We start from the raw sequence: 22,835 nt of genomic DNA, 5'->3' as shown, positions 1-22,835 counted from the left end.
ACAAGTTGGCAGCTGCATGTGACGTTACATTAGTGCACACATAGATTTTGCATCACTCTACATGCTTTACGACATTCCTATTCAGCCGTGTTCTCATTTGCATTAGGACATAGTACGACACAAAGATCCTTAGGTATATTGGTACAACACAATACCGCCGACCTCGGACGTGGGGCACAAGTAAGGCGGTAGGTGAGAGAAGAGAATGAAGTAGTGACGACTATCGGCAGACGAGGGCAGGCATAAGTGAAATCCAAGTCAGACGAGTGACGTACAGTGACCAGTGAGCATAACCACGAACGAGGAGCAATTCACGCATTATTAACGTCACCGGAGTGTAGTTCGAGGTATGTATTCGTGTCGAGAAAAGTGTGTAGATATATGAGAACGAGGTAGTGCGATACGTTTATCTTGCATCTCATCGAAGTGTTATTTCGCATCGAGTACTTGGCAGTAGTCGAATTGACGGGTAATGAAAACCGCCATGGGTTGATAACGCCATACCGGCAGAGGAATCGTCGAGTGCTTTTCAAAGGTGTATCGGTTTCGCGGGTTGAGGTTGGGTCTGTCACGTGATACACGTCGGTAATGGCGAGTCGGGACTTCTGACAGTTGAGGGTTCGCAAGCTCGCGTCGAGAATCGTTGTAAATGCATCTGAAAATTATATCTTAAATTGTCGAGTCCGGTTTTGTTTGCTCAACAGGTTTTGATCGGTGATAAATTTAGTCAAGAGAGAGACTGCTTCCGGTTGTCAGAAGGAGACAAGTGTCGGTGTTCGTTGATTCGTCGCGCGCTTGTAATACCAATCTTCGGTTAACGGTGTGGCTGAGTCAATCCTTTGGTGTTTCTCGGATATATTCCCACCGGTTGCAAAGCTTGAGGATTAACGACAAGCTTACAGTTCGGTGAGTGTTAAACTGCTGATATTTAGCGAGATTTTTGGTCGCGGGGCTCGACAAATTTTTTAAACGTATTGCTCGAAGACAGTGGGTGGAGTACGCCAAGGTGAAACGTCGTTGCAGCAGTCACGGTCATCGATTTACCAATTAAACAGCTAGGCGTTGTATATCTGGTATAATATAAAAGTGGAAAGTTGGTTCATATACAGAATAACAATCGCCGTCTGTTCGACGAGTATCGAAATATATCGCTTTTCGGCATTTCTCCGGCGAATCAATCGCCAGCGGTGAACTTTGAAATTGATCGCTTTGCAGCACCTCTTCAATTTCAAAGTCGCCCAGTTCGGCAGGGGCTTCCTGGTTCGACGATTCAACGGATTATGTGACATCAGTTGTGAATGGATTTCGCATTCCTCGCTCTGGTAATATCGACTGACATACTCGTCTTCGTCGTGCATTTGATACATGGGCGAATTCCCATTTGATCAGATCGGATGACATCATCGTTATCCCTGTCATAGGTTTTGTAACAAATTATATCTACCGCCGGATTTATCGAATTGATACGGAAAGAGGAAAACGAACTTGGGAGCGAGTCGCAACGCTCACCTATAGAACCTCGTAAGCACTTGACGGCTTTGCGGCGCGACGCGACGTCCGGTGTAGACTTCGAAGCTCGTCGGTCGTCGGAATCGCTCGGGATTTGTCGGTTTGTTCCGCCTTAGCCAGTGGTATCAGCGCACCGATTACCAGCGTAGCCCAGTTTTCAGTTCCCAAGATCCGGTAAATTTCAATAACTTGATAGTGCATCCTCACGTATTATACACGGATATAGCTAATAAGGAGAAACAAGAAGATAGTGGATTTCCACGGTTCATGGACAGGGTCGCTCTTTCAACGCTCTTGACCGTCCATTTTTGCTCGGTTCACGGCTCTGCGGTGTTCGACCCTCTCGCCTACTCGATTATCGGAAAAATTTTCAAATCTCACACGAAAGCCTTGCCTTGAAGTTCAAACATGACAGCTGACATATGCATGCCGCTAACGATAAGTCTCGTCGTCTAAAAATTACATAGCGTGGATTAATCATCATTTTCACTCAATTCAGTGTATAGTGTGCACCAAAGTTCACCGCGCGCGCGCCGACAGAGGTATACATGTGAAATGCACTGATTTCCAGAGATTGCGCTGTATATGGGTTTATTTTTTTCTTTTCTCTTAATAATTACTGTTATATTTTATTGGCTAGGGGATCACAGCTGGTGAGATATAACTGGGTCCGCTGAAAATAATCAATTAATGAGGAAGTGAGCAGCGAGGTGCCGCTTAATTGCTTCGTGCAGTTGCAAGCAGTTCGGACGTGTGTGTGTTGTGTCGGTAGCCTGCGTATCGCACACATACCATAATAAATATTGTAAGTAACAGAGAATCAATGAATGAACGTAAACTGGCCAAATTTCAGTTATCAATTCTCGCACCTCGATATTCAAATTTCGTTTACGATGCATTCGAAAAATCATCGCTCCATGTCATCGTAAATCTCATTGGGTAACTCTATTCATTACACGTCGTCGACACCCATCGACACATTACCGGCACATACGAAGCGAATGATGCATATACCTTGCGCAGATAAGTATATACCATATGTAGGTTCATTGTCGATACACGACACGAGCACCAATGGCTTTGAGACGACCGGCAATTTGGGTGGAATTGAAACGCAATAAGTCGATGAATTGTGAACGGGTGTGTCAGATAATCAGCTGTGAAAATTGAGGGAAAATTAATTGTCACACGCTTCGTCGCGGTTTTTACCACCTGCTCAGCAGCTATCAGAAAATTATTTATATCAATTAATCAAGTGTGACGTAACGCGACGCGTGCGATCACGTAGTCTAGTATTGATCGATCGAATAAAAAATGGAAGTTTTCTGTTTTTTCTCGACTTATATGAGTGTACTGTACACGTGGTACACGAATAATTTACTCGATTTGAATCGTTATCCCGTTTTCAGCTGCCTCGACATATTTCGTCATGAATTCATAGGGGGAGGACAAGGTGTCATCTAGGTTCTCCAAGTTTTCAATTCATCATTCGGAAGTTATTTGAAATGAAACAGTTGGCAAAAACTTCCGATTTCAAACGAAGCTCGAGATTCGATTTTTGGTGGAAGACACGTTGTATCCGAGTTTATTCGTACCTACAATGGCATACAATATACGTACACTTATGTCTATAGTTTTTGGTAGTTTGATACGTATACGTGTACAGTCGCGCGGTTCTCGTAGTATTGATTTGCGGTACCAGGACGTTAAGATCTGCCATTTTCGTTGTGGCGACCTCTAGCTCTTCTCTCGTCTTCCTCGACCTGCACTTCTTCTCGGAAGTGGAACCAAATCGGTTCTTACCAAGCTCGTCAGAAGTAGGAAGACTTTCGCGGTCGCCTGATGTATTCTTCTTCCTTTTTGTTTCAGTCTTGTCGCTCGTCGCTCTCGTTCGAAGGAAGAATAACTGCAGGGGTGGAATAAATAACCGAGCGATTGCTGTGGGCGGCGGAGAAGGCATACCGGAAAGAGTACACGTCGGAAATAAAAGGGAACCGCTCTCCGAAGGAGAAAGAGAGAAACGCAGTGATCATGCCTGCACCTACTACAGCGGGTGGACCCGGTGGGGACGCCGGTCCCGATGGAGGCGCGGGAGCCGGACCTCCGCGTACCGAACTTCAGGAACTCCAACTGAAGGCTGGTCAAACCACAGATGAGGTGAGTCGACGGCGAAGGCCGATATCCTCTTCTTTCCAAGTCCGTCTCCTTGATTTCGAGGTCTCATTTGAACGTTTTATTTTTCAGTCGTTGGAGAGCACGAGGCGTATGCTGGCGTTATGCGAGGAGGTAAGTTTGCGCTTGCAGCCGACCTCCTGCTGCAAGTTATATAACTTTTACTATACGTTATCACATGAACTTAGTTGCCTCTATGAATTGAATGTGAACGATTCGCGTCGCCTAGCGAATAACGATTGAGACGTCGATATCGAAGACTGGAGGAAATCTCTCAGCCGGTTAAGAAAAACTAAGTCCTGAAATCTCGTTATTCGCCAGGGGACGGTTCGTTCGAATATAAGAAAGACCTAACTATTATCATTGTAATTGGTGAAATGGTTCTATGTTTGTCCAAATGAGTCTTCTAGGTCCTTACTGCTACCGCATCCGCAAACTACTTCTACTTCTACTTCTATACTTGTACCGCTACTACTACTGCCACTGCTACTGTACTACTAATAACGATACCATTGGCACTCGTACCATTACTGCTACCGCTACCGATACCTTTACTACTACTACTACTACTTCTACTTCTACTTCTACTTCTACTGCCACTGCTACTGTTATAGCATCTGTTAACTCTGTTACTACTGCCAATACCAGGCTACCAATATCGCCAGGTATGATTATCATCGCGACTATGAAAACGTCTACATCCCGACTATACGTTTTAAATATCCGACGTTCGTAGGGATCACGCTGTTATATCGAGAGCTAATAACCACAATGTCGTGGACCACACTTTTCTGACTGTCAAAAAATTTCATTTCATAAGGCTCGACTTCCACCTACTCACTTGTCGTTCGCTATAAGATAATTGTCAATTTTTTCTTCGATCTTGGACGTTCAATTTCATTTATTCATTCTTTGATACATTGAGTTTACATGGATATCGACGAGTAACGAATAACAATTTTTTCCTCACACGCTACATCTGTGATATTTTGCGTATCTTTTTTGACGTTTCTTTTCAATTGGATTAATTTTTATTTGTGGATTACGCCCGACTAGTTGATAGCTCTCGATATAGGTTTATGGATGACCGTGCAGAGCACACCATTTTTCTATTATAGGTATATATCCATCTCTTTCACTCTGTATTCTATTGTTCTTGTTTAGTCGTTATCAATCGGTCAGCGGTGAACGTCCGTAGTCGCTTAGCGAGTAAAATTAATTAAATAATCGTTAAACAACTCAACTATATTGTTAACGATATCAATGTCCATGTGTGTATCTGTTAAACATATAATTTGTTCGTTAGATTTCCAAGGACAACCGAGTCTCCCCTTGATAGCCCAGGGTATCAAAATAGCTGTTCAATTTAATATAATTACAATATACCTGCGCACATGGGTATATACACTTATATGCCCATGTTAATCAAAGCGTCTGATCGGTCGATGTATGTGGTGTTTGTAACTGAAATTCTGCTGCTGTTGCTGCTGCTGCTACTGCTGGTGCTGATAACGGGCTGAAATGTAGTGGCTGATCCGTCACCCTGTCTCTGTGTTTAAATATAATAATATCATCCAACTAAACATACATTAAAATTCGCTGTGAAATAACTGTGACGGAACATTCCGTTGCCGTTGAAATGTCGAAAAATGAAAACTTTGAAAAATATCTGAGCAGTAAATTTGCGTTTTCTCGCCAACATGCGGAGACATGATCGAGTTTCGTCGACGATGTCTCGAATCTACTTTGTCCTTTTTTTTTATTTCGTACCGCTGTTCGAAAAACTGGGAGGATATTAAGAAAAAAAAAAAAAAAAGACAAAACTTTTCCAGCCCTGTTCTCAGAGTTATGATTTTCAATAAAGATACGGAATGTAACCGTAGGTTGAACCGCGTACGAGTATCTCTTCCGGTTATCGCGATTTGAGATTTCTTTGTAGGCGATGTTCACGATATTATGTTCATTCAGGTCATGCATACTTCATACCTCCACTTCCCTCTAATGCTCGTGCTACCTGTGTCTCTTAACACACTCGTTACAACCTCGTTCGTCTATGTATCTAATTCTAACTCTATTCTATCACTCCGCTATCTCAGATTGTTCTTTACTGTCGTCTACACACTCTTCTTTTCATATGTGACACCTATAATACGTACCCAAGGTATGTTGTCGATGACGCTGCCACCCACTACCTACCATCACCTACTGCTGGATGTGTAGATACGTACTCGTAGTACACTGGTTAATGTTGCCTCGTTATTACTGACTCGTTGAATTTAGCATTCGCATTTATACTTTAATTGTGAGAGATGAAAATTCGTTTGTATAAGATTCGAAATCGAAGGAATGCAAAATAAATGGAGAATGGAGAAGAAAAGTATATACATATAGCGAGATGTGAAGAAGAAAATATACATTACCAGACAGATTATATAATATTGCCAAATCAAAGTTAATCGCAATGAATTCACAGTTGATCAGTTACAAACACACATACATGCATTACGTGTCTTCACTGATACGGAGATATCACATTTGAGAGAATTTCTTTCGATTACGTTGTTTTTTTTTTCTTTTTTAATTCATAGTCAGCCGACCATAAACGGAATCGTACATCCTAGTTCGATAGGAGAAATTTGAATCATCGGAGACCAAATTGGTCGTAGAAGACCAATACAAACATAAATACGAAACATCAAAGTTTTATTGCAAAACATATCCATATACCGATATTATATAAATCACACGAACCGAGTGAATACAAACAGAAGAAAAAAAGGGGAAGTGGGGGAAAAGCGAAACTATCGCAATAAAACTAAAAATAATACCATCATATTAAATATCGAATGATAACAACGATGACAATGTCGTCGGAAACAATTATCAATTAATCATAATGACATAGTTGATGGCACTAAATCGTCTTCCTTCTCAACGCCGGTCCGCCCTTATTTTTTCTGAATCCGTTACAGATAACGATGATTGAGATGACGTTGATCCGCGATAGAAATACGAATTGAATGATACATTTGTGAAATTTTTCAAACTAACGAACAGCCTAGACAACAACGACGACGATAAGCAATACCGGACATTCGATGATCGGTATTTTTAATGAGATTAAGAATTCTTCGTATTCAACAGACTCCTCTGACTCGAGGTAACTTTACAATCAAAGGTCGTTCTACGCGGCTTTTCGTCTTGAAACCGTGTGAGATCCCTCGCGGTCGAAAGTCCCTTTATTTAAATCGGTCAACTCTAAGAGCTGGGGCTAGGGTAAGGCTTGAGAAGGAGGACGAAAAATGTCGGCAATTTGCTGCTGCTGGCTGATCCGGGGCTCTCAGTGTTGTCGCGCCATGTGTCTGTGTATGTTTGTGTTTGTGTTTGTGTCGTGCCAATCCGCAGCATACGAAACTTGTCACCACTCTCCTAACGAGGGACAACATCGCCTGCACCCCCCGAAACTCCAACACTTCACCCGATACAGATTTCTCCGTCTGTCTCATAAAACCGAACTTATACCAGGCTCTCGATCCCCGATATACGTGTACATTGCGAGCTCCCCGTCGGTTTGATCGTCGATTTCGTCGTTCGAGTAAATTCGCGATATCGTTTTCACGAACTAAAAAAAAATCAACGCAGTCCATGGATTTTTTGAAATCGGGGGAATTCCATACGATCGACGTCTCCGTTTGTCGCGATCGAGACACTCCATGGACGGCGGTTGACATTGTCAGATCGGAACACGGACGGTAATCGAAAAAAAAAAAAAATGGAGAGGAATTTTTTGAAGTCATGCAGAGGGATAAGCGTACCCCTGCCGTTCCAACGAGTACCAGGTATACCCTGCCCATTATGTGTTACCTACTTTGTATACAGGGAATTTTCAGATAACAGAACCAAAATACTCGGCGCTGCCTGCGGGGCTAATCTAACGTTCGATTATTCGATGAGATCCACTTATTCTCAGTCTCTAGGATGTACTAGCCCACCTGTTTCCTCGTGATCTCCCGCTAGCGATCGATCACCCACTACAGATACAGCTGCCGATACCGATACCGATACCACAGCTACTAACAATACCACTACCACTACTTTTGTATACTACTGGAAATACTACTGGTAACAGCGCTACCGCTACCGCTACCCCTTACCACCGCCACTTCTACTACGAGCACTCCTACCACCGATATACCGATATTATACCGATATTATATAACATTATTATACCGACTCTCTAACACTGGTGGTGGTTGTGTGTGTTGTGCTGCCTCTGTCTAACGTAGAGCAAGGAGGCTGGCATCCGTACTCTGGTCGCCCTGGACGACCAGGGAGGTGAGTGAACCACTTACCCTCAAACTAACATTACCCCAGTTCGTTTATTTTCTCTATTATATAGCTTCTCGATTTTTTTACGCGTATAACTAATACCCACCATTCTCTGATCTACACTTACCACACCTTTTTCACCTTTGGAAATAATTTATGCGCTTCGAGGAATATATATATTCCTTTTTTTTTATACGCTTACTTGTCATATCATTGTCCGCATTACACACGAAATTCTACGTCCGTCGTCAATAATGTGTGTGTGCGTGTGTGTGTGTCTGTGTGTGCGTCTGTGCGCGTGTACGGTGCAGTAGTATGCCTACGATTGACGAGTGCTGCTTTGCCATCGAAACGAATAATTGTTGAGCCGAATGACAGAACATGCCAAAATTCACCCCGGTCATCTTTTCGCCATCCACTCTTCGCCCACGACTTTTTTTTCCTCGGGCACCGTGTGTGATACTCCAGTGTCATTCGCTACACGAGCCTTGACCTCCGATCGTATTTTCGCCCTTGACACCGCATGGCATATTCACGGCTGCGAGACGGAGGTAAACTTTCGTTAAAAAAAATCTCATCATTTTATTTCTGAATCGTTCTCGGACATGGTTTTACACCCATGTCGACGATCGTGTATATTCCTCTTACCTCCCCACGTGTCTATGGCAATTCGATAACTTCGTCGTTCTCTTTTACCCACTTTCTTCCGACCAACATCCCCTCTCCATTAATACAATGATATATAATTGATGCTATATAATCTAAGCAATGATACATTCTCGAACCCTCTGAGGGGGGCGGGCGGGGGGGGGGGGGGACTGCAAACCCGACACCATCGACACGAGACTCTATATACATATAGACGATCAGACAAATACGATTTCTTTCGAAATATCGATATTCCTTCCCCTGACAACGCGATGTTACACCTTACGTATTTTTACACCGTATAACACTCACACGTCGTCGTAGAGGACAGTGGGGCGTATTTTTGTAAACAAGGGAGGGCTCGGTATCCCCCCGTCGCCGATCCGCCCGACTCTCCTCTACGCGTAGCTAGACGGTAGAATTGAAAAATAATACAGAGAAAAATAATACGAATACGTAACGAAGGTGACGCAATCACGACACCGCGTTGCATGTTAAAAAGTACATCGACTCGATCGGGTCAAGCACATTGGGGAGCGTGAGTAAAATCGAGGTGCCCCCCCGATGCTCGGCTGTTTTCACGTGGATCAAAATGGCCGAGGGGAGGGACCCAAGTCCGTAGCGATAACGAGCCGCCGCCGATCGGGACGTTCGATTTTATTCACACCACCCGTTGCAGCCAGTCGAACGTAAAATCGATGAGCATGATTCGAGGAGCTGTTTTAGTTGGGTCGCAGCTAGGTACCAAAAGGTGAGAGAGTGCAAGATGTGCTTTACGTACACAACGTGTAGAGTCGACGTTTAAAGTTTGCGCTGGCTTGGTTGGTTGGTTGGTAAGATGTTGGTCCGTTTATCGGTTACACAAAATATATACAGTTAAATATGATCACCCCGTGATGTAATTGTGCCCACGGTGAGAAAATCTCAATCTCTATATACGTACCCGCCCTTACACGAAAATTTGGCAAAAAAATTTACAACCGATTCGCGGCACACCGATGAACTTACGTACTATACATCACACCCCTTCGCAGTAACACTCTGTATCCATTTACCCGTGTTTGTGCTAACAATGAAACACTTTCAGACATACTACTCGCGATACGTTAGAAAGAATAACGATGAAAAATTTTTGAGCAATGACCGACGAAGGACAGGTGAAAAGGAAGCAAGTATACATGATACATACAAAAGCAACCCGTAGAGTAACGAAATTAATCGAGGCAAACGAATGAGGGAATATAGCAATGGAAGGAAAGGGAAGGCAAATAGGATACCTACGCCGAGTTGAGCAAAAAGTTAAATTTATTTAAATTTTTTAGCAAAAGAGTAGCACGTAGAGGTTTTTTTGATGAATCGTACCGAGCGGAAATATAGTTAATTGTTCTTTGACCGACAAAATCATTGTTTGTTGCTTAGCGAAAGATGCATTATTGCGGTATACAATAACAATTTTCCCCACGAAAGCTGTACGCGTCACTTTTTTTTGACAAAATAATAAGTATAATTTACTCTCTTCTTTTCTCCATGTAGATACATCATCACAGATAAACTGCGTAATTAATCGTAGCCTCACCAGAGCTTTTAGCTGTGTTGCTTTCAATCTTCGTAATCTAGTGTAATACTGTACCTGTCCCGTTATAGCAGTAGTCTGTCTGTTTGTAATTTATCTTTTTCCTGTAATATCGAATACTCATACTGGTTCGAATCACTTTGTTAGATATCATCATCATCATCATCATCGCCATCGTCATCTCCATCGTTATTATTATCATCGTTATTGTTATTATCATCGTTACAACCATCGTCATCTTTGTCTCCGTTGTTATTCTATAATTATTTTCACTGTTGTTCTCATATTATATTATTATCGATTCATTACGTATTTACGACCACCCGCGCATTTCTTTAACGTCAACAACATGTGACAAGTTATTCATTTAGTATAGGTGCTCATTGCAGTTACCATTTATTGTACATATCACGTTAGCTTCAATATTCGATATTTATTATTTGTCGTACCTAATGTCTTACCGGATTATCTTGGGATTCCATATCGTCGAAAAGCCACGCGTTTCGACGCTGAGATTTGCCCGACTGCAAAATTTGCTGTGTACCATCGCGATCGGGGTGAAAGGAAAGAATGTCCAACGATAAGAATCGAAGTTACGACGACCGTCGAACTTCGCCGGGGTGGCGGTTGATTTCAATTTTTGGGGGTTGGTTTCCGGTAAGACACTGGGCCCGTCCTATCGATAGTTTTCTTTTGTTACTTGACTCTTTTCCCCCTCACTACTTTAATGACTTGTGATGATTAATTCGGAATAATGAATAATCTTGGTGGTCCTATATATGTTTTCGTTGTGGGGGCGCCGTAGAGCGAGGAAGTTGGAGCAAACACTCTGATGATGTTGGACCACCAAGGCGGTAAGCTACGTCACATTGACCCTCACTTGGGTGCTGGTGTGCATGTGGCTATCAAAATCTAACGATGCTTTTCAGGGGTTCACTCGGAGTCCTTAACGATCAACTGTAACTATGTGTAACTAACTAACTAACTAACTAACTAACTAACTAACTAATTAACTAACCATCTAACCAACTAAGTAACTTAAACTGACTGACTAACTAACCAACACTATTTTAAATCGTTTCGTAGGTATATTGTATAATGTATACGTACCTATTTGGATATATTGTACATATCATACTAATAGGTATTATACTCATTATAATATTAACCATAGTTAAGGGCGGCTTGTACCTATACCCGTAGCAACTTTGACTCAATGTTGACCACCCGGGATATTGAAATTAGTTGCCGGTTATAAATTTTCAGCAGCACAAATCTGATTCCCCAACTAACCATTATTAATACCTCCCAATAGGTAACCAAAGAGTAACGTAGATAGACAAATTTATTCCGCTGGGTTTATACGTAAAGAATATGTTTGAAAAGCAACACCACTTCCACCCTCTTACTGGTCCGTAAATTTCATCTTGATACCTAGGCATACCGTAATGTATATCACGTGTGTATCTTTCATCTGAACGCGAAACGCGTACCCTCGTCATCGCGCAACAATTGTATTTCACTGATTCGCACTCGACGAATATTCAACGACGACACCTTATCTGCAACGAATCGATTACACGTTTTCACAATTATCTCGTCGCGAGGAATTCTCGAGGTCCCTTGAAATTCTCGTCTATGCTATACTTACCGGGTTTTTTTTTTTTCAATCGAACTTTGAAACTTATTTCTCGGGAATTGCCGATGTCGGGCATATGTATACGATAGTTCGTTATACCGTGAAAAAGGGCACGGTGCAGCAGGGGGAAAATTTGGTAGGCGTAAATTTTCACTAGGCCGCTCCGATCTCCTAGTTTTTTTTGCTACGGATTCTGAGTAAGAGGGTTCTGGCAGTGGGTGAGATAACGACGCTTCTGATTGGTCGGTTCCCTGTTTAGAGCCACGAGGTCGGGATGAAAACCCTCGTAATGCTGGACGAGCAAGGCGGTAAGCCATTACCTAGACTAACATTAATTAACTAGCTCTGCTGACACCCCCGCACATCAGTAGATATTACATATACCTATATATATATACGTATATAATATCAACCAACGAACACACAACACAACCCTGCGACACGCGGCCATTTTTTTAGAAAAATAAAAAAAATAAAAAAACAAAAAAAAACGCCGATCCGTCTTTGACCCGATGGGGACGTTGACACCTCTAACTTTTGACCGTTGGTGCTTAGATCATATATGCGTTACATTGTATACATCATTAGGCATACCGATACCAATACCAATACCGACCGATACCGATACCCGTACCCTCACCCTCACCCGTACCACCCGTATACCGATATCTGTGATATATATGTATTTATATATCAATACCATGCCTCACACTCATTGATATACCATACCGACGCTGACACGGGTGGATCGTGTACCTCTAAGTTATTAGAATTGTCAGCCTCGAGCAATCGCCATTCGACATCCGCAATTCCAGGTCCATTTCACCCGCGTCGCTGTACGATCAACGAGTCATCGATCGTTGTTGCATTGTCGTTGATTATCTTCGCCATTTGCTAACCCCGTCAATTCTCTTTGTAAAAATATATCGTTCGTTTGGTGGAACCGCAGAGACGACACTTGGCGAAACTAATTATACAGATACAACAACAAGAATAGCGACTCCACGAACAACACGAATAACTGCTGCTGCTGCCGCTGCCGCTACAATAACAACTAAAACAACAACAACAAAAACATTCGAGATATACCGCAGTTGTGTCTTTTCATTAGTTTGATGGGGTGGGGGGGGGAGATCCCTGTATCGAGCATGCATCGCTTTCGTTTTATTTGTACAAAGAAACTCCGATTCGTTCGATTTTCATTTGATACCAGACTGTAACCGAATCTATCGAAGACCACTGACCGCTGTAGATTGATCAATTGTCGCGGTATAACCGGGTACTGACGATCGTTCGCAATCGTTTCGATTTAGAGGCGCGCGGTGGATCAATTTCAATCCAAGACCTCGAAGAGCTTCCAACTCCCTTGTAAAGTTTTCGATACTCGACCCTAGCATGAAATAACGAAATTTGAGCCGGTCGTCCGGCTTCGGACTGGCCGTCAATCGAATTCTCACCACGGGTCAACTCGCTCATTGTCATTCTTCACTTTTTATCCAACCTGCCACTCTAACGTCAAACGTGCGACGGGCTTTGTCTGAGCTGGGTGATATTGTTTTGTGGTTTTCTCTGTATACGTACCTATATTTCAAAGGAATGAGATTCATCTATCTAATACCCGATTGGTTCACATTGAAACAGAGCAACTGGACAGAATCGAAGAGGGCATGGACCAGATCAACGCTGACATGCGAGAGGCTGAAAAGAACTTGACGGGGATGGAGAAATGTTGCGGTCTCTGCGTATTACCCTGTAACAAGTACGCCGTTGATATTCAACACCACCCCCTCCCTTAGACTGTCACAATTCGCTCCCAGTACCCCCGAGTTCAACGAAACTCGACTTGACAATATCCCCTAACTAACCGAACGTCGACCGAAACTGTGAGAATTTTAACGAAGTTGACTCGTCTGAATCGCAGAGGGGCGAGCTTCAAAGAGGACGAGGGCACGTGGAAAGGAAACGACGACGGGAAGGTGGTCAACAATCAGCCCCAGCGGGTGATGGACGACCGCAACGGTCTGGGACCGCAGGGCGGTTACATAGCGAAGATAACGAACGACGCGCGGGAGGACGAGATGGAGGATAACATGGGCCAGGTGAACACGATGATCGGGAACCTCCGGAACATGGCCATTGACATGGGTAGCGAGCTCGAGAATCAGAATCGGCAAATCGACAGGATCAATCGCAAGGTAAAAAATATATCGCCGATAGAATGTAGGCTCGCGTTGATCCTCGTGGTCGAGGCCAGGCGCTACCTTGCGCAGGTTCGTTGTATACCGTAATCGAGGACGATCAATTTTTGAGTTTATCCGCGCCGCTGTGACGACCACCGACGACGAGGTAAGTCGCGTACCTACGTTGCGGACCCGTGGAGAAACGTACCTGCAGCGGTATAGACCGAGACGTCGGACGATGTGGACGCAGCGAAAATTCGCGTGGGAATATTAATCGAAACATTTTTTCCTACTCACATCTGAACATTGATACGTTTTCTTGGCACACAGGGCGAGTCGAATGAGACGAGGATACAGGTGGCCAACGAGCGAGCTCATCAGCTGCTTAAATAAGCCGCCTGACCCGACCGTCGATCGGCACCTCCACACACATCTCCACCACCACCACCACTACATCTACTAAACACCCTAATTATCAGTTACCGTACCGACGCATCGTTACGCATACCTACACTCGAGGTGTCGCTTATTGTTTATACAGTATTACAGAGAAGATACGAACATACACATACGGTGGCGTTATATATTTATGTACTTAACGACCTAGTATTACAATTGATTAATCGTAGCGTAGTCTCTACCGACCTCGCAGTGTCCCGTATACCCCGTCGCCTCGGCTGAAGGGGTTCGCGGTGGACTTTCCAAGGTCGACCCTGTCGCATATATTCAACAACAACAACAACAACAACAACACCATTCGGTATTCGAACGCGCGGGTATTTTCGGTATACCGTACCTTATCACCCCGCGGCTCTCGTACGCGCATGCATCCAACTCGGTTCGAATCTTACCACGCTACGTGTAGAGATCACAGCTTCCTCTCGTGAACGCGTGTCTCTTCGCACGCGTATCGTACGTAACTCGAATCCCCGATGCCCAGACGAGTGATCAATTACAATCACCGAAGGATCAATTATATCGCGTGTATGTGTGTGTGTGGTGTAGGGGGAGTCCAACGAAACTCGGATTGCGGTGGCCAACCAACGTACGAACAAGCTACTGAAGTCGTAAACCGTTCCTGTCGTTTGCGGGGATATCCCTTGTCCCGTTCTTCCGTTCGCGGGACTGGACAGTGGATAGTGGATAGTGGATAATCAACAGCGATCAAAGAGGTCCTCCATCTCCTGTACCGCACTCCGTTTATATTGTTTCTATCGTTACGATGCACGCGTCCGCAACGTCTGCACGGATGCGTCGATAGCTCGCCTATTTTACTTCGCGTGAGATGTCCATCAGTTTTCCGAGGTCCGATCGACTCGACGCATCGCTTCGGACGTTGAGACGTTGCGTCGTAGATATGTGCCCGTAGAATTGTCGTTTTTTTTTTTTTTCATTTTCTCGTAGCCTTCGTTACGTCATCTTTATTTCCCTCGTACGATGTCTGATGCATGTCGCATGAATTCGTGTGTCGATGGAAAATTTTGTGTCGTGGTCGGTGTCCTGCGATCAATGTTTCGAGAAAGATTGTCGCTTTTGCGAAAAACGACGAGAGCGACGATTCGTTAAAACTGTTTCGTCGACTGGTCGAGAGGAATTGAAAAAATTCATTGATTGTACAAGATAAAGAAATCGAAGAGAAAGAAGGAGCCGATGGACGAAGAAGAACGAACGGATGTATCGTGATTAACGCAATTATCATTCGGAGGTGAAGATTTCAATTGTAATATCGATCGAGATCCGATAGACACGACGTCGAACAGACGGTATCACTTTGTTGGAATCCCTTTCATGAGTGCCAAATGTTTTTGTAATTTTTTTCTATCAATTTCGAAAAAAGACAACCGAACGATCCGGCGCCATGGAATCATTGTCAGCCGTTGTCGGATCATCGTAACGGTAGTTTTAGTGGCAATTAAAGTGTAATGGTTACTTTGATTTCGATGTAACATAGAGACACATGACATGCATGGCAGACTCCCGGGGAGATATTTGAACAACGCACATGATATCATACAGCCTCATATATTCCTCTACATTATAGAGTTGTACCAACCAATAGAAAGTTGTTCCTTATCTACCGTAGTTTGAACATTGAAAACGAGGACCTCTTGACGAATTTATTATATTCATCTCGCCGCATCAACGAATAAATTGTCATTCATCGTTAACTTCGCGCACGTTTGGTAACGACGGTAGAAAAAATATTGTAACAATGCGGAGAGGCGATCGATCAGAAATGATCGCACGTCTCGTTGTTGGACCACGTAACGGGTACAGGTACACCAAGGGCAGTTGCGACGCGGTTGGGCCGAATCGGGTTTCGTTTTCGGTGCAAAAAGATAATCGTACCATCCGATAATGAGATGGTGATCGTGACCTCGTATGGGAATGTTCGAACTTCGATTTCAAATAACTGCGGAGTCAGGGTGAGGAAATATCCGGATACTCTGTACCGTCTAACCCACACGTATGTACATCTGTGCAATTTCTCTACAACCGTTGTCATTTATTATCAATTATTGATATATATATTCGCATCGTTATTAATCTTTTCATAATTATTACGCATTAAAAGTTAACCAACGTATTTGAAATATCTGTATTACAAAAATTTTGGATAATTTATCAGACACCTATGTATCTATATACCTACCTAACTATGTGTCGCACATGATAATTATACATTATTTATTATACACGTTCAGCTATACAAATAAATGATTTTATGGACATGTGTATTCAATACATACATATACCTACGTAGGTAACACGCAAGCACACCTCTCAACAGGTGTGCGATACCCACAAATTATACACCTGCATATTTATATACAAATATATAAATACGATTATTATAATTATACAAGTATTAATATAAATATGAATATGAATATGCGTATACAATGCATACGAATATAAATATAAATGTTAATATAATTATAAATACAAGTATAAGTATAAATATAAATATAATTATAAATATGAATATAAATATTAATGCAAATATGAATATAAATACAAATATAAATATAAATATCAATGTGAGTATGGGTAGAAGAATTCAAATTCTCTTTACATGTGAGTATCCTAACTACAAGATAGAAAGTAAAGAAATCTTCATTGAATATTCTTGTAGACAGGTCGCATGGATTTACATTCGTCAGTTATTATACGATTGTTACACACGAATTGAGTTGTAATAGAAATTTGAATTATTTCCCAAAAGAAAATAATAAATAGGGAGCGTCATATCCGCGGTTTGACAAGCCTTGTTCCGTTATTTATTATAATCGCTCACCGTAAATCGTAGGCTTCGCCCGCGAATTCAACAACACGATGAGATCACAGTAAGATTAACTCCAAAACTTGTAAATTATCATTATAATTACGTATTACGATTATAAAACTATATATGTTCCATAGATGACTGTAAAAAAAATAGTAACATACATAGGTATATCGATATTAGAACATTGCGATTGTCGCGGTCCGCGGTGCGGGGAAGTAATAAAAGTTGGGACCCTACTTATAGCTCGTTCGCACAGCCCGATCGCTGAACGATCGAGCGATAACTAATTGTCCTACAATAAAACCAGGCGATCAACATCGCGAACGTTCGCCAAATTTCACGCATTACAATCCTGATTAGGCGATAAACTGCGATCTCTTCGCATCGCGAATACAAACCGAAATGAAACGAAGTAAGAAGAAAGAGAGAGAAAAAAAAAAAGACAAAGGCAAATGACGACAAGATTTGATCTCTTACACATATGTATATTGGGTATATATTACCTCAAAATAACAAATGTTCATCTTCATAGATATATAATAGCGTAGATATATTGAACTATGATAATAGTCGATAAACGAAAATGCTGCAGGTTGGCTTATTTATGAATAGAGCATATGTAATTGTTACGGGACGGAGCAATATTATTATTATGATGATCATTATCACTATTATTATTATTATTATTATTACTACACAAAGAATACCTATATTGTTATTAGTATCATTAATACTGTCAATAATAGAGAACGCTAGTATGTGGATACGTTATGAATTAGTGGAAATTTGTCGTTGAATTATTATGCATTGTTCTATGTATATTATATAGGTATACAATTATTGCATTTGCATATTATATTGATATATCATACATGATGATAGGATGTTATATATTACATTACCATTACATTATATTAGATTATATTCTATTATATTATTATCTATATTTCAAGCGATATAGTAGCGTGATATAGTAACGCCTTCAATTACCATAATAATAACGTTAATTAATCATTGTTAAATGATAAATATAGGTATATAGTTGAACCGTCACTACCTGTCATCGTCGTCTGCGTCGTTTGCGTTCTTATCGTATGTTTGCTCTTCGCTTTTTGCCACCCATGCTTTTTCTCAATAACCGATGTCAGCTAATCGCTTCTCCAAATTGCAATCTATACCGCCATAAACGGCGCTATGATATGTGCATTCTTTTTCACCGTACGAAATCAAAATTTTGGGCAAAAAAGTCACTCGTCTATACGTATACCTAATGTCGACGAGTACGAGATGTATGCGATCGGTCGTGTATTCCTATTCGAATTCAACGAATATCAAGAGAATCAGGATTAGCTGCGTCGCGTCGAATTGTTCGTAAAACTTTTATTATACATAGCAGCTTCCCAAAATGCATATTATACCTATACATATACCGAAGGTGTATGTACCTATAATGTGTATACCATCCGAATAGCATCTGCGTTATAAATCTGTGTATGAAATTGTACTGTGTATACTTTTAGCGGTGCACGGGTGAATATGGATATTGAATATAGTATTTGTTCATGTGAAATTTCGATTCGAGTTAGATAAATGATTCGTCGGGTGACATTTATGCTTTCTCTTCGTTCGTACTTTCGTACACCTGACTCTCATTAACATATTACGGGTATACTATACCTCTCGTCTACCGTTCAATAACTTGCTTTTTAATTCTTGCTTCGTTATACGGTCTCCGAGGAATAATTATCGATGCAAAAGACATACTTAAACTTATCTAACACGTATACACCTACTGTAGAATATACTCAATAATCAGATAAGACCGACATGTTATCGAAAACGTTGGCGTTGTTGGGGAAACGGCTGTGATTTCTTATCATTAACATTATTGTTCTTGGTGTTATTATTATTATTATTATTATTATTATCATCTATTATCTATTATCAATATTGTTGACGTTGACGTTACGGTTGTATTTTTCGTTGAACAGTGATGAGGTATTTTTCTATTCCACCCCGTATACCACTGTAACCGTGGACTTCGTCGGCCGTGAATTATTGAATTATTTCTTTTCTTACTTGTCTTTGAAAATATACGGTATATGTAAAGCAACGGTTGGAGTGTAACGTGATGAAACCGAATGAATAAAGGATCAATTAGTGGTCCGAAGCATCGTGAAATAATTTTTAGCCAGTCACCGCATACGTTCGTTCCATTTATTAAATTTTCAATCCCGCCATATGAGCGCATATAATATACCTGTATACATGTAGGTATAGGCATAGATATATCGAACTATGTATGGTATGGGTATATCTATCGATATGTGTATTATCTGTATGCGTCCGTCTGTAATTCGTCCTTTGTCCATTTGTTTTTTTTTTTCTATTTTTGTTTTTTTTCGTCTCAGTGGCTGTTCGTCTGCATGTAGATGTAAAATTGTAAAATTTCTCATTCACGTGCTATTGTTCCTGATATTCTATGTATATGTATGTACACTAAGTGACATCGACTGTAATTTATATCCCCTCATCCCTTGATTGTGCAAGCCCTGATCTATATACGCGCAACAGTCACGCAATGGGTACTGTGCAGTAATTGTTGTAAAGAGTATATAAATCTTGGCTGTGATCATACCATGTCGTACAACGATAATAGACGAATGATAAATGCGGGATCAAAGTCTGAGATTATTTAATTTGGAAAATTGGAAAGTTTATACGTAACAAGGGCTTTGTATCGTATATGATATAAGTATGCATAGTACAATATATACGTCTATAAGCAATAAATAATGATAAAAATGGGTCACTTTAATAATTCATCTCATCACCTGTATATCGCTATCGCTAGATATTTAATTGCTCTGCAAAAAAATCTCAGTGGACTTTTTCGCAATTTCTGGATTTCTAACGGCGGTTATACATACATATATACCCTGCAATATAATTAGGTATGCATATATGTAAACAGGCTGCGTAATGCGAGATATATAATAACGTGTAGATAAAGGAGTAACAGATCGCTACAATTTACGAACAGCGAACGCTTTCTCATAGCTTCGAAAACATATTGCAATATACCTTCGGGTATAATTATTAAAAGTCTAACATCAAATAGCAGACAAAAGCCCTATGTATTTACTTCCTGGTGAATAAACGATTAAAATTGTACATTATAACATAAAATACAATATATTCCGTAAATAATCGCAATATTGTACAAGTATAATATCTCCTTGGCACTCGCATCTGTATTCTCATTTTTGACGGCGATCGATCCTTCGTTACAACGAAGATCCAGATCAGTTCTCTGCGACGTCCGCAGGACTCTCGAAGCGATCAACCTCTGAAATGAACACGCCCGAATGAATGACTGCCGCCTGTACCGTGGCGAGGGTGGCGATAATCGTTGCCTTCTTGAGGGTGAACGAAGTGCCGCTGTCGAGGGCACAGTCTGCAGGCGGGGTGAGAAATCCCAGGAATATCGGGGCTGTCGCGAACGAAGCTGCGCCGCCTCCGATCCATCGGGGGTAGCTCGATTAGCGCCGGTCCCGGGGGATGTATAATTTGGCAGTTCCTCCTCGACGCGGTGCGGTGAAACCGACCGTACGAGGTCTCCGCTGGATCGCACCCGCAGGAACAAACCCCGTTCCCGACCCGTTCCCCCCGCATGTTCGCGTCCCTGGACCGGGAACAACGGACGTCGCTTTCTGCTTCGGGTCGCTCGTTGTTATTCGAGCGGAAATGCAAGTTAGAAAACGGACTCCTCTCGTACTCGGGGGCTAGATCCTTGCGCTGCAGCTGGTCGTCATCCTTTGGACAATTTTTCGAGCAATCGAGGCGAACCTGGTCGTATCCGGTCGAGGAGTGAATCTGCTCTTCGGCGGGACCTCCCCAATCCTTGGTGGAGCTGACGTAATTTGATTGCGAGTCCGTTGTTACCTGAAACTGGGTCGGTTTTACCGAGGAAGCGATCTCCTTCGCCGGGGCGCAGCTCTCCCGCAATGTGGTGCCAGAGGAAGGAGGTGACGGCGTAATCTTTGCACCCGTTTCATCGGTCAAGTTTTTTTCGCCTGCTTCAGCGAACGCCCCGCGGTAGGAGGATCCCCCCTGTTCGTCGAGAACTCGTGTTGCTAAAGGTGAATTTTTCAGAGGTGCGTCGACGGTATCGACGGGACGATTATTCCATTCCGGACGGTGAGAGGGAATTTTTGCTACCCGCTCCGGACCGAGGAGCCGATTATATTTTTCTGAACCAGGTGAGCTGCCGAATATCCATGCCAGGTATCGACTCCTTCCGGATCCGATGAAGAGAGCGTTGCTGTGGGCGGTTTGCAGCAGACGTGATAAAACGGCGAGTATCATCTGCATTGAGAATCAAGGAGAGGCAAAAGTCTGATAATCGTTGCTTCCAATCGAAAGTCATATAGGTGGAATTGCTTCGTTACTTGGTAAGTGGAAAGGGAGATCAAAGCGACGATCATCAGCCCGCCATAATGGAGCGTTTGGTTCAGAAGCTTAGCCCGGCAGCCTATTCGCGATATGGTGAGCCTGTGGTCCAAGTTGTAAACGTCATTAGGCACGTCGAGGCCGTGATGAACGCAAGGGGCTAACGTCTCCGTAACGCAACAGGAAAATGGAACGCCCTTCGAGGATGCGGCGGTGGGGCTCTCATTTCTGCGACTCGTTAAAAGAGTCAATTCAAAGATCGATCTTATCGCTCAAAGATAAGATTAGCGCTGATATTCAGATACACACTCACCTTTCGCCGCTCTCGCGCGCCTGCAACCACCCGAGGTCTAGCCAGTCCTCGAAGGATTCGCTGCCGCAGCAGCTCAATTCAAACTGCATGGCGTCTACCTTAGTCTTAGCCGTTAAATCGGTAGGATACTCCCGCATGGATTCCCAGATACCAGACTCGAGTCTACGATCGATGTTCATAACTTGGTGTACCCAGAGGCCACCCAAGCCGATCTCAAAGATCGCAGATAAGAAACAGAGCGCGCAGTGGGTCAGAAGGAGGTTGTTCAATCGCAGACTCGATTCTGCGTTCGCGAATTTCAGATGGAGGCAAATTTTGATACCGATCGCGTATATCGTAGCGCAGAAGAGGGCGGTAAAAATTATCATCCATGGCCAAAAAAAAGCGGCACCGGGAATCGCCAGATCTAAATAAACCCCCATCTCTGATGCACGCAACTTCGACGCTGCGGTCGTTACCAAAAGCACCGTGATCGCGCACCCGGTGATGTTCATCAGAAATACGGCGATATAAAGAGTGCGGAGCGATCTCCACTTGTACACTATACTCGGCACACCCATGAGATGTGTCAGTCCGTTCGAACGACATCACTGTGAAATCCATCCAATTTGGGAGATCAGGAATTCACGACCAGGTGACAGTCTGACAGATCGAGGTGGCTGACGTGCAGTTTCCAAAATGCGGCATTTCGTTTGAACGTACACAGCAACGTTCCATTGTTCGATTGTTGG

The 22,835-nt window shown here is 42.5% G+C and overlaps 2 protein-coding genes across 12 annotated transcripts; one reads left to right on the top strand and one right to left on the bottom strand.

The window, feature by feature from the left end:
- Positions 1 to 205: 205 nt before the first annotated feature.
- On the top strand, positions 206 to 20,462 carry LOC105685439 (synaptosomal-associated protein 25). Of its 11 annotated transcripts, none has more exons than XM_048652125.1 (8): positions 206 to 347; positions 705 to 906; positions 3,379 to 3,666; positions 3,754 to 3,795; positions 11,037 to 11,085; positions 13,512 to 13,629; positions 13,792 to 14,065; positions 14,381 to 20,462. In XM_048652125.1, the coding sequence occupies exons 3-8, from the start codon at positions 3,541 to 3,543 to the stop codon at positions 14,441 to 14,443; spliced, it is 672 nt and encodes a 223-aa protein (XP_048508082.1). In that variant the 5' UTR covers positions 206 to 347; positions 705 to 906; positions 3,379 to 3,540; the 3' UTR covers positions 14,444 to 20,462. The 11 variants fall into 11 exon arrangements, with proteins under 11 accessions (XP_048508082.1, XP_048508086.1, XP_048508085.1 ...); XM_048652128.1 differs by lacking the exon at positions 705 to 906 and adding an exon at positions 2,150 to 2,314 and having other exon boundaries at positions 212 to 347; XM_048652131.1 differs by lacking the exon at positions 206 to 347 and adding an exon at positions 7,968 to 8,016 and having other exon boundaries at positions 457 to 906.
- On the bottom strand, positions 20,237 to 22,283 carry LOC125500176. The gene is made up of 3 exons (XM_048651806.1): positions 22,105 to 22,283; positions 21,791 to 22,019; positions 20,237 to 21,707 (listed from the first exon to the last, which is right to left on the bottom strand). The coding sequence occupies exons 1-3, from the start codon at positions 22,281 to 22,283 to the stop codon at positions 20,682 to 20,684; spliced, it is 1,434 nt and encodes a 477-aa protein (XP_048507763.1). The 3' UTR covers positions 20,237 to 20,681.
- Between the last annotated feature and the right edge of the window lie 552 nt (positions 22,284 to 22,835).

Source organism: Athalia rosae, chromosome 3, assembly GCF_917208135.1.
Source record: "Athalia rosae chromosome 3, iyAthRosa1.1, whole genome shotgun sequence".
In the NCBI taxonomy this organism is placed as follows: Eukaryota; Metazoa; Arthropoda; class Insecta; order Hymenoptera; family Athaliidae; genus Athalia; species Athalia rosae.
This window is presented reverse-complemented; position numbering and strand designations above follow the sequence as displayed.